The sequence below is a fragment of the Chiloscyllium plagiosum genome, chromosome 29 (genome assembly GCF_004010195.1).
Source record: "Chiloscyllium plagiosum isolate BGI_BamShark_2017 chromosome 29, ASM401019v2, whole genome shotgun sequence".
NCBI lineage: Eukaryota > Metazoa > Chordata > Chondrichthyes > Orectolobiformes > Hemiscylliidae > Chiloscyllium > Chiloscyllium plagiosum.
The window spans coordinates 22,688,824-22,701,538 of NC_057738.1; the positions used below are offsets into that span (position 1 = coordinate 22,688,824).

At 39.2% G+C, this 12,715-nt stretch overlaps 1 protein-coding gene across 1 annotated transcript in view; it reads right to left on the reverse strand.

Annotated features, from left to right (window-relative positions):
* LOC122564270 (collagen alpha-6(VI) chain-like) overlaps positions 1 to 11,250 on the reverse strand; it is a 106,646-nt gene extending 95,396 nt beyond the window's left edge. The window contains exons 1-3 of the mRNA XM_043718945.1: positions 11,166 to 11,250; positions 8,000 to 8,617; positions 4,369 to 4,956 (exon numbers count right to left, since the gene is read on the reverse strand). Coding sequence (XP_043574880.1) covers positions 4,369 to 4,956; positions 8,000 to 8,617; positions 11,166 to 11,250 — 1,291 coding nt within the window. The remainder of the gene's footprint in view (positions 1 to 4,368; positions 4,957 to 7,999; positions 8,618 to 11,165) is intronic.
* Positions 11,251 to 12,715: the final 1,465 nt, after the last annotated feature.

A 12,715-nucleotide genomic window follows, 5' to 3' on the forward strand; every position in this document is an offset into this window, starting at 1 on the left:
TGTTGATGCTTGTGGAAGAGAAGGGGTGTGATTCAACTGCCATTATGCAGAGTGACCAAAACTGGGAACTGAATATTAAAGCACTAAACAAATTAATAAATAAGATCTTTGTGTAGCAAGGAGAATGCAGTAAGCATAGGTGACTTCAACCTACACATAGACTGAGTAAATCTAATGAGCATCAATGCTGCAGAGAATTGCTGGAATATGTTGAAGATAGTATTCTGCAGAAATATTTTGAGAATGCAACAGATTATTTAAAATATTCCACTACACAATGAGAAAACGCGAATTAATAATTTTGATGGAAAAGAAACTTTAGGGAATAATGACGATAGTGTGATAGAATTTTTTGTTAGGTTTAAAAGCTGCAGTTCATCCAGAAACTGAGGTCTTCAATCTTAATAAGACACAATTATGAAGGTATGAGGAGGATGTTGGCTCTAGCTGATTGGGAGAATACGTTAAAAGTTTGGCCTTAGATAGGTAATGTCAAGTAGTTAAAGAATTAGTGCTTGGCAAAAATATAAAGCATGAAAAGTGAGGGTTTCATGTTTAAGGGTAAATTATAGGTCATCTCAGGTAAAAGGAGGAGGTTTATAAAATTGCCAAAAAAATTGTAAGGTGGAAGATTAGAGAATTTTAGAATTCAGCAAAGCAGAAGCAAGAAATTGACAAAGAATTAGAGAATAGAATATAAATGTAAAATAGCAAGAAATTTAAAAGGTTTCAATAGATGTAAAAAAAGGAAAATATTAACAGACAAATGACGGTTGGTCACAGGCCAACACAGGCGAATTTATAGTAGGAATAGAACAGTGGCAGAGAGGCTAAGTACTGTGTCTGTCTTTATAGAAGAAGGCATGAAGTTTCCCTGGTTAACTAAGGGAAATATTTCTTAATTAAGTGTAAAATCAGGTTGTGGAACTAAAGAAATTATTATAAGTAAAGTCTTATTGGAGAAATTAATGGGACTAAAGTTTTCAAATCCTCGGGACCCAGTGACCTTCATCTGAGAGTGCTGAAAGAGATGATTACAGAAATTGGTGATCATCTTTCAGAATTCCAGTGCAGTGGTGCCTGCTGATTGGAAGATTGCAGGTGTAGCCCCATTAGTTAAGAAAGGAGGGAAAGAGAAAACAGGGAACAACAGACCTGTTAGCCTAATGTGAGTAATAGGGAAAATAATCTTGAATGTAATTACTGGGTATTTAGAAACTAACAGTCTGGTAGGACTGACTCCAAATGGATTTCTGAAGGGAAATTACATTTGACAAAATTGTTGGATTTGTTTTGAGGATGTTACTAACAGAGTCAATGGGGTAGAACCAATGGATGTAATGTACTTAGACTTTCTGAAGGCTTTTGATAAAATTCCACACGGTTAGTTTGTAAACAAAATTAACGCTCATGGGATTCAAGGTAATATGCGAGCACAGTCTGAGGATTGGTTAACAGGCAGAAAACAGAGAATAGGAATACATTTGTCATTCTGAGCTTGGCAGGTTTTAACATCAAGGATGAGTGCTTGGATCTCAGCTGGACATATTCCACATTAATGATTTGGATATAGGGGCTAATTATAATATTTCCAGGTTTACAGATGATAGAACATTGTTGGCAAATGAGCTGTGAGGAAGATACAATGGGGATTCCAGGGGTTTAAACAGGCTGAGTGAGTGGGCAAGAAGAGATGGAATATAATGTGATAAATATGTCTTGAAAGATTAATCAATAAGTAACTTCAAGACAGAGATTAATGAATTTCTAGTTACCAATGACATCGAGGGAGATGGGAATGTTCTTTTCGGGAGATGATCAACCATGAACTAGAAATGCAGCGTACGCTCAAGGGGTTGATTGGCCCCTACTTTCCTAAGCCTTCAATGGTGTCGGTAAGCACTGGACTAAGGAAAGGAAGTTCTATGGTTAGGAAATGGGTTGAAAAGGAGTCAAGGGTGAAGGTCATAGAAGGATGAACTTGTTGAAATCAGGGAGATATGGTGATATACATAGTGGGAAGTAAGGGGAAAGCTAGAAAGGATGGAGACAAGGAAGGAGCCAATCAAGCAGATAACCTTTGACAATGAAAAGGTCTCTTCAACATTGCAGTTGGAGGGGAGGGTGAAATGTGGTGGAGGAATGGAGAGGCAGCAGGTTATGTCAATATATGATGTTTGGCAATAGCTCTATCTTTCAAGACCACTAGGCCTTTGAAATGGAGATACAGCCATATTTGAAATGGCTCATTGGGATGTAGCAGTGGTCAAGCTCGTCAGTCAAATAATCAGCACTATCAAATAATCAGCACTGTCAAATAATCAGCATTGTCAAATAATCATCACTATCAAATAATCAACACTGTCAAATAATCATCATTATCAAATAATCAGCACTATCAATTAATCAGCATTGTCAAATAATCAGCACTGTCAAATCATCATCACTATCAAATAATCAGCACTATCAAGTTTGTGACCATCAAATTTTAATCACGTGAAGGGGCAACATCAACCGTGGGTTGGCAGTGGTGATAGAGGGAAGAGTGAAGGTGGTCAAGCACCTTGTGGTCAGGGTGAGAAAGCATGACAATTAATATGCATAAGGGTGATTAAGATTGAAAAAAGCTTGGAGTAGTAGGATTATAGAGGCTTGGGGCTATAAGAATCATAATAATAAAGAAAATTATTAAGAAATGGGATCTTCATATTAATTGGAGAACTTGTTGCTCAGTGGAGGAGGAAATAGCTTATGGTTTGGTGTTGCCTCATTAGCTATAGTGGAAAGCTGTTGATTCCACACTGAGATCTCAAGACCAATTGTCCACACACATCATGCTGGCTGGGACTATTGCATCTTTGGATGATCACTGAAGTTTGGAGTTACTGTTAAAGGTTGCTTTTTTGTTATAACAATCTAATTATTGTATATTACGTTGTATGAGCTGAATGTAAACATTTTCCCATTAAAACATCCTATGTTCATACTTATAATGGCCACCAACGGAGGTGCAAGTGTGCCATCAGTGTTAGGATGTTGTCAATACAATTTGGCCAGTATCCACAGGCAGCTTCCATTATACAGGAAGTTCCCAATTTACGAATGTCTGACTAATGAATGTTCATACTTACGAATGCAACCCCAAACAGGGGCGTTATTTTAAAGACCTGGCATACAAACATTTCCTGTACTTAAGAACAATTACTTTACATTGTCTTGCATTGTGTTCCACTTGCAGACAAATCGACTTGCAAACAGAATCAAGAATGGAATCTGTCCGTAACCCGGGGACTGCCTGTAATTGTTGATGGAGGAAATTATAACACAAATCTCACAGTCAGGCCAGAAGGCATTACGGTAAAAAGAGGAACAAATCCACGTACGAGTTCTCTATTCTATCATTGTTACTGATCCCTCCAACTTTGGTGGATTCCTGAATTTCTTGTAGCTATTCCTGCCTCATTGCTACTGTTTTGCTGGTGGAAATCCACAGAAAAGTCACAGTTGAAGAACAGGAATGGCTGTGTGGAGTTTTGCAGGCAGTGTATTTAACTTTTCATGTGCGATGGCACAAGAGGGATATGTTTGCTTTCAAAATACCCTTCATTCATCCAATGGTAATTGCTGATCTTGTATGGCTTATTGTAAAGATTTCCTTCCAAATTAATGTTCTAAAGATGTAAGGAACATTAATGAATATTACTTACAGCAAATGTAATAAGTTGGAAAAAAAATTCATATTTATAGCACCTTTCATGACTTCACAATGTCATTGTTTTACAGTCAATTAAATATTTTTGAATTCATTATTGCTCCAATGTAGAAAATGCAGCAATTAATTTGTGTAGAACAGTATAGTACAAGCAGCAATAAGATTAGATTCCCTACTAAAGGAAACAGGCCCTTCAGCCCAACAAGTCCACACCAACCTTCTGAGGAGTAACCCATCCAGACCCATTCCCCAACCCTTTCTTTACCCCTGACTAACACAATGGGCAATTTAGCATGGCCAAGTCACCTGACCTGCACATCTTTGGATTGTGGGAGGAAACCCACATAGAGAGAACATGCAAACTCCACACAAACAGGTGCCCAAGGTCAGACTTGAACCTGGGTCCCTGGTGCTGTGAGGCAGCAGTGCTAACCACTGAGCCACCATGCCAAGGCAATGATCAAATAATCTTCTCCTACATTGTGCTACAGGATGTTTTTTTCATTCCTGCTAAGGCCACAAGGGCATCAGTTTAAAGTTTCAACGTAAAAGGCAGACTGTACAGGACTCCCTCAGGTGAGACGGTGACTAGTTCAAGATCAGCAATTATCATAAACGTTAAAATTTGAGTCATGAACGTAGCTAATTGCACCAACCTTGGATGTGGGCTTCAACTGTCTTGCACACGGACTCTAAGATTTTATTTGAAATTTCTTTCATTCCAAGAAAGTTTGCAACATGATAAGCATATCTCCGAACTGGTCTGCTGGAAATATCTTGAAATTCCTTCTTTCCTTGGATATTAATTCCGATGACATAAATCGTGACTCCGCTATTTCTCAGTCTGTTGGCAGCATCGTCCACCTCAGTGATGGAGTCACCGTCGGTGACCAGGATGACAATCTGCTGCACATTTTCTGCTGCCCTGCTCCCTGCTGCAGGAACAAAGTGTTGGTTCTGCAGGAACTCCAGGGTCCTTCTAGTATCGGTCCGGCCTCTCTTCTGTTGCAACCTCTGTAGGTAGTTCAGAATGTCACTCTTGGATGAATATTGATTCAGCAGGAATTCTGTCTTTGGATCGTCACTGTACTGAACCAGCCCAATCCTTACTTTGTTTTCTGCAATATCTAGGCCATTAACGAAGGTGTTCAGAAACTCCCTCACTTCTTCGAAATTCTCATCACTTACACTGGTTGAACCATCCACCACAAGGACGATATCAGCAAGTGTGGCTTTTCTACAAGCTGAAAACACAAAAAGTAACAATTTCTCATAAAACGCTTTTAGATAACTATAGTGGTCAGCAGTGTTCACAATGTACCTTTATGCAATCACTACCAATCCCAGCCCCATCCTCAACTTGAGGGTTTAGAATAAAAAGTAACACTTGCTAAATACTTCATTCTTTGAACAAGAAAATTCTAACTATTTACACCTTACCTCTCTCTCTCTCCATCTATCCTAACAAAGGAATCATTATGTAAGGCAGTAACATATCAATCCTGCTGACTACTTCAGGCAATTCATTCAGTCCTCATCCTATACTTACAGTCATAGAGATGTACAGCATGGAAACTGACCCTTTGGTCCAACCCGTCCATGCCAACCAGATATCCGAACCCATTCTAGTCCCACCTGCCAGCACCTGGCCCAAATCCCTCCAAACCCTTCCTATTCATATACCCATCCAAATGCCTCTTAAATGTTGCAATTGCACCAGCCTCCACCACATCCTCTGGCAGCTCATTCCATACACATACCACCCTCTGCATGAAACAGTTACCCCTTAGGTGTCTTTTATATTTTTCCCTTCTCACCCTAAACCTATGCCCTTTACTTCTGGACTCCCCGACCCCAAGGAAAAGACTTTGTCTATTTATCCTATCCATGCCCCTCATGATTTTATAAACTCCTATAAGGTCACCCCTCAGCGCTCCAAAGAAAACAGCCCCAGCCTGCTCAGCCTCTCCCTGTAGTTCAAAGCCTCCAACACTGGCAACATCCTTGTAAATTTTTTCTGAACCCTTTCAAGTTTCACAACATCTTTCCGATAGGAAGGAGACCAGAATTGCATGCAATATTCCAACAGCAGCCTAACTAATGTTCTGTACAGCTGCAACATGACCTCCCAACTCCTGTACTCAATACTGTGACCAATAAAGGAAAGCATACCAAATGCCTTTTTCATTATCCTATCTACCAGTGACTCTACTTTAAAGGACTTATGAACCTGCACTCCAAGGTCTCTTTGTTCAGCACAATTGTTTGAAACTTTTGCTGATTTCGGTGAAATTGGGCCCGCAGGCAGTTTAAACCATCTGTAAAGCTGGTGGCTGTGTGGTTATCTTACTCGTAGTTCTGTCATCCAATGATGGTGAACAAGTGAATCACATGGTAATGGTCAGACATACATCAAATACCCATGGGAGTAGGCAGCACTGCAGGCCATTAGGATATCAATATCTGGTCAACTAACTGACCGTAAGCTTCTTTATAATCCAATGGCACTGCACGGTATGACAGGTCTATAACAAGTCACTAACCATTACTATTGCACCTAATTTGAGATGGCCACAATGAAGTACTGTAAAAGAATTCAGTAAAGGAATCACTGCAGACCTGTGCCACCTGCTGGATAGACTGGAGCACAAAGCTTGCACATGCAGGGTGACTAGTGTTAAACTATGGTCTGTACATTCTTCACATGACTGATAGTCGTAGTGAGAATCATTTCAGGCAAAATTCCTTCTCACAACTATTTAATGTCTTGACTTCAGCATCAGCCAAAGAAGACACCAATTGCTGAACTTCAGCCTTCCTGGCCTGCAGACTCATTACTACATGTGGGGATCCATTTCTCTTCACACTGACCACTCTTATATCTGTGCACCCAAAGAGTTAATGATTCACTTTGAAAGTTCACCAGAAGATATGATCCTCTCCTCTTATGCTGTTTTTTTTCATTTGCCCTCAATTCCCATTATGCTTGCATGCATGCAACTTTCGTCTTTATTGGTCTTGCCTACCCTAGGCCCATCCGTTATCAGCCCCAGCCTGGGTTGTAACTGGAAAGCGTGAATAAGCTTCGACTGGAGAACTAAGTGCCTTTAACACTTGGGATTCAGTTAAAAACAGAACGGGCCAAACTAAAAACTGACTAGATTTGAAGGTGAAAACTGAATACTAAGTGACTTCTTTGATAATGTTACAAGAGTCCTGAACAATGAATGAAAATAAGATATAATTCTGACTCCAGTCAATTTGCAATTGGAGTTATGTTCGTGTGCAATGTGTTTAGTGGATGCTGTGACACCTCTGTTTTTACCAACAAACACAGGAAGATGGAAACTATGAAAGATCAGTAAGATTTAAAGATCCATATACAAAAATCTTTAAAATCCATTGGACAACACTTAGAATAATTAAACCAACTTTGTAATGTTAACCCTTATGTCAAAGGGGCTGGCAAACAAAGGGGAGACAGATATTCTATTGTGATGTAAAGCTCTGGTTAGACCAGATCTGAAGGACTGCAGTCAGTTTTAAGCACTTCTGTCAGAAAACATACTTTGGATAGATACAGCATAGAATAAATTAACAACTTTAGCCTTATTATGGGGGCTAGTTGTAAAAACCTGCCTTTCCTTAAGGATGCGTTTGAGATGTTTAAGATGAATTAAGGATCTAATAAGTAAGTAGATGAAAAAAAATTAATCTGCTGGAAGACTCCAAAACAATAGAAATAATCTAAGTTTAGTTATGACATCAGGACAAATACCTTCATGAATAACATTTTGGAAATCGAGAACCTCTCCTGCAAAAAGCTACTATGACCATTTCAATTGAAAACATTGAAACTGAGATCTGTAGATTTTTGTCAGTTAACAGCATTCAGTTTTTAACTGAATCCCAAGTGTTAAAGCAGTAAAGTAGTAAATGGTGGGCAAATGAAGTTAGTTAGTATGCACATCAGCCATGAACTAATTGAATAGGCGATTTGAGGGACTGAATGGTCTTCCCATTTTTCCATCATGCTGAAAGGTAAATAAGTCTTGGCATTTTCCACAGTCCACTACTTTCAAGATTACGTCATGTGTCTGTTATTGGGATCCAACAAGAAAGGGAAATGGGATGGGACACAAAGAGAAAGGTAGAAAATGTGTCTAGAAAAGGAGTTAAACATAACTAGACACTGCATGAATATCAAATTTAAAGAATAATAAAAGACAACCATTGCAGGCGCAATAAGTAAAATTGCCGAACTGGATGGCTTCTGAGGTACAATACCTGGGGAAACTTGTGAGACCTGAGATAAATTACGAGTCACCTCTTCCACCCTGGTACAAACGAATTGGATGACAGCCTGTGAAATTCCCCTTAGGGCTGCAAAGTCTGCCACGTTGTACACATAGTTGCTAGCTGGCTTACTGGCGATTTCCTCCAGCTCTTTCTCCACAGCATCCTTGATGCCAATGGCATAGACGGTGACCCCTCGGTCCCTCAGCGCTTTTGCTGGTAGTCCAACACTATCCTGGGATTGCCCGTCAGTGATTACAATGGCCACTTGTGGTACTCCCATCGATGCCCTGCTGCCCGCTGACTCCACGAAGTGTTTGTTCAGCATGAACTTCAGGCCCAGCCCAGTTCTTGTTCCTCCTCCTTTGTACGGCAGCTGCTGTAGATACTGCAGAATCTCATTCTTATCACTATAGGAATTCAAGAAAAACTCAGTGCGAGGAGTTCCACTGTACTGGATGAGGCCTATCCGAACTTTGTCCAGCCCAACATCAAATCCATTCACAAGGGTGTAGAGAAACTCTTGAATCGTTTTGAAGTTCTGGATCCCGATACTCCATGATCCATCCACCAGGAATACGATATCCGCAAGAGAGGACTCACTGCAGGCTTCAAAAGCAGAAGAAGCTACAGTTATTGTTACAATCAGTATAGGTTAATATTCATTAAGCTCATTGTAATTCATTATGAAACTGAGGCCCACATCAATAATCTGTTTCTACACCCATGCTTTGTTAATGGAGAGCATGCAAATATAAATTAGGAATGTTTTTATAGACTCCAGTTCTGGCCCAGTAAATCACCTGGAGTTGTATGAAAACCTGACAAAGTTACAGTGGGAGCTGATGCAAGGAAATTCCGAGTGACAATTAGTTCTAATATTGGAAAATCTCAGAGTGACAAGTGTCTTCCAATAACCTTGCACTTCTATTTTCTATATTTGCTTCATACTTCATTCTCATTGCAGTGAAAAGTATTTCCAACACAAAGGATAAAGTGCTTAAGTTACAGAACAGCTCCCTGATGAGGATGGGAGCCAATACAAGTTTCAAAATTGAAGTAAATCTGATTGCAGTTGGTTGACAGAGAATTGAGATTTCTCCAGTTCTGATTTGGAGATGCCAGTGTTGAACTGGGGTGTACAAAATTAAAAATTACACAACACCAGGTTATAGTCCAACAGGTTTATTTGGAAGTACTAACTGTTGGAGGGCTGCTCCTTCATCTGGTGGTTGTGGAGTATAAGATCGTAAGACACAGAATTTATAGCAAAAATTTACAGTGTGATGTAACTGAAATTATATATTGAAAAAGACCAGGATTGTTTGTTAAGTCTCTCGTCTTTTAGAGTGAGCATGTTGGTTTCAGCTTACCTCAGTTCAGATCTCTCAAATCCGATTATCCTTCACAATTGAATAAAATAATAGCATCTACGTGAGATGAGGAGTGCATATAGAGGGAAAGGATAGGGATAAAATGTCCCTACTGACAGCCACATTGCTCTTCTGTCCATTTCCTACAACCATTCCTTACAAATTCCTGCATCAGCCTCAAGGTGACTCAAGGTTGTTATGAATTAATGGTTACTTAATGCTGCCTTCAGCACTATTTCACTATTTCACTACTTCACTATTTCATGGGTCAGAAACAAAAGCAAAAATTGCTGGAAAAGCTCAGCAAGTCTGGCAGAATCTGAAAAAAGAATCCGAGTTAATATTTTAGGTCTAGTGACCCTTCATCAGAACTGATGAGGCTCAACTTAACAGTAATCTAGGTTTGTTCAATACATCGCATCACTTTGATCTTTTACTATAAATTCTGTGTCCCATGATCCTGTCCCATGATCCTGATGAAGGAGCAGCACTCCAAAAGCTTGTACTTCCAAATAACCCTGTTCGACTATAACCGTGTGTTGTGTGATTTTTAACCTCATTATTCAAATCCTTGAAGGGGCACGATGGATTTTACAGTTCGCCTCACAATTTGCTTCATCCAACCTTATATTCAGCATTTCAGAATTATGATATAATTGACATATTGTATTGAATTTTTCAGTGCAATTTCTCTACTTTCAGCCCAAAAGATTGCAGGATTTTAAGCACAAAATTCCTTCAATGAAAATCAAATTTCTGCACATCATCCTGGGGTCCAGCCCACAAAACCTGCCATGTTTGCAGGGTGAATTAATCACTAAAGGGCATTTCCATTATTTACAAACTTTCAAGGAGGCTTCAAATATTAAAACTGTATGTTTTATTGAGCTCTGAGGAAGGGTCACTGGACTCAAAATGTTAATTCTGATTTCTCTGTACAGATGATGCCAGACCAGCTGAATTTTTCCAGTTATTTCCGTTTTTGTTTTGATCAAACTGAAACTTTTGGACATAAAGACATTAATATGTACATTTGTAAAGGTCTTTTCTTTTTTCTTTTTTTTAAATTTGCTCAGGAACTGATCAAAATAACCTATCTTCAGGTATTGTAGTAAGAATCTGCGACTCTTCATCCTTAGCAGAGAGATTAGTGCTGAAGTCTAAGATAACCTTTTTAAGATCACTGTTGATAAGGTTATTGTTTATACAACGTTCTGTAAACTACTTACGCTCTTACTCATGAACAGTGCCTTCTGGGAGACCATTAGATTGAGGATAGTGAGCAGAGCATCTTCTCTGTTAAACACCCCACATCCTGCACATAGAGTCATAGAGATGGACAGCATGGAAACAGGCCCTTCGGTCCAACTCATCCATGCTGACAAGATATCCTAAATTGATGTAGTCCCATTTGCCAACATTGGCTCACATCCCTCTAAACCGTTCCTATTCATCTTTCCATCCAGATGCTTTTCAAATGTTGTAATTATACCAGCCTCCTCTGGCAGTCTCCGCCCTCTGCATGAAAACAGTTGCCCCTTAGGTCCCTTTTACATCTTTCCTCTCACCTTAAACCTGTACCCTCCAGTTTTGGACATCTCATCAGTCTCTCCATCATGTGATCTCTTACATCACAATTGATGTACATTACTTTTACATATTTGAGGATTAACCCTTTAACCCTTTACAAAAAGCTGATAGCAACCCTCTCAGATTGCTGTCTTTATATGGTCCCTGATCTCTCTCCAAAGTCTCACAGGAATAAACATTATAGCAGGTTTTACCGGTCTCTCTGATCTCATTCATAGTTTGGTGGTTGAGGAACTGTTCTTTTAAGTTTTCATTTGAAAATGTCAGCTCTTTGTTCATATTGTCTTCCTGGTTGACTGGATAGCTGATCCATCTTAATAATGCTTTCTTTTCCCATTAAAACTAATGTTCTTCAGCTTCATCTTCTTCTTCACTTCTCTTTCTGCCAGAATGGAAGGGGTTTGTTGTATGAGCACGTTTTCACCCCTTGGCACTTTTCTTCATTTGCCAAGTTTCCTGCATTTTTGTTACTGCTGCTGGCAAGTTCTTGGTCATCAAGGAAGTGAATGCCTTTACCTCTCCTGTGCTCTGTGTGATTTTCTATATGTTAACCCATGTAATAAATATCACTGAGAGATGGGTTCTTATTGAATCTTAATTTAGGCGTTTATTAACCATTAACTATATATCTTAATATGTCATCACAAATGTTTATGCACACTCTGCTTACTTAAATTACTGTATTTATATACAAAGTTGACTGCTAACTAAATGACTGACTAGCAGGACTAGTGGCAGAGCATAAGACCACTTATCCTGAGAGGTCACATGTTGTGATGCCATCAAACTTGCCTTTTTGGAATCTGAGCAATTAAATAATTTCACCATCTTTCCCTTTGAAGAATAGAAATCCATTCTGAGAAGCTTCTACAAGAATATACATCAGTAATTGTCTTTGTACATTATGACAATGCTTTGGTCATAGAGTCACATGGGTCACAGAAAAAAGGCTCTCTGTCATCAAGTCTGTGCTAGTCAAAAACAAGAACCTAATTATTCTAATCCTTTTCTATCACTTGGCCCATAGCTTTGTATGCCATGGTATTACAAGTGCATATCTAAATACTTCTTAAATGCCATGAGTGTTTCTGCCTTGACTACTCTTACAGGCAGTGAGTTCCAGATTCCCATCACCCTCTGGGTGAAAATAAATATTCTTCACATGCCTTCAAAACTCCTGCCCCTTACCATAAATCTATACCCCAGTCATCAATCTTCCATCATGGGGAAAGATTCCTTTCTGACTACCCTATCTATGCCTCTAACAGTTTTATACATCTCAGTCATGTTCCACCTCAATCTCCTCTGCTCAAGCCCCAGTCTATCCAAACTTTTTTTATAACTAAAGCTCTGCAGGCCAGGCAACATCCTGGTAAACATGCTCAATATGACCAGATCTAATCCTTGTCTATTCACCATAACTCATCTGTGTAGCTTCATTATATGATGAGTTTCTTGATGGATATGCATCATGCATTGTGGATATCTGGTTACTGTCTGACATTATACATTCATTAGCAGAGACATTTTCTTGAATGATGGGCACTTAGTCATATACAACTCAGCTGTTTTGCTGTTGGATTCAACTATTATTTGTGAAAACATTGTATGATCTCTACTATACTCAATGTGTTGTAGTATATTTCCATGGACCTATGTGTTTGGTCAAAGATCTTGAATTCTGATGCTATGTCTCAGTCAGTATGGGCTAACAGTCTGCTCTTGTGATATACCTTTGTACCAT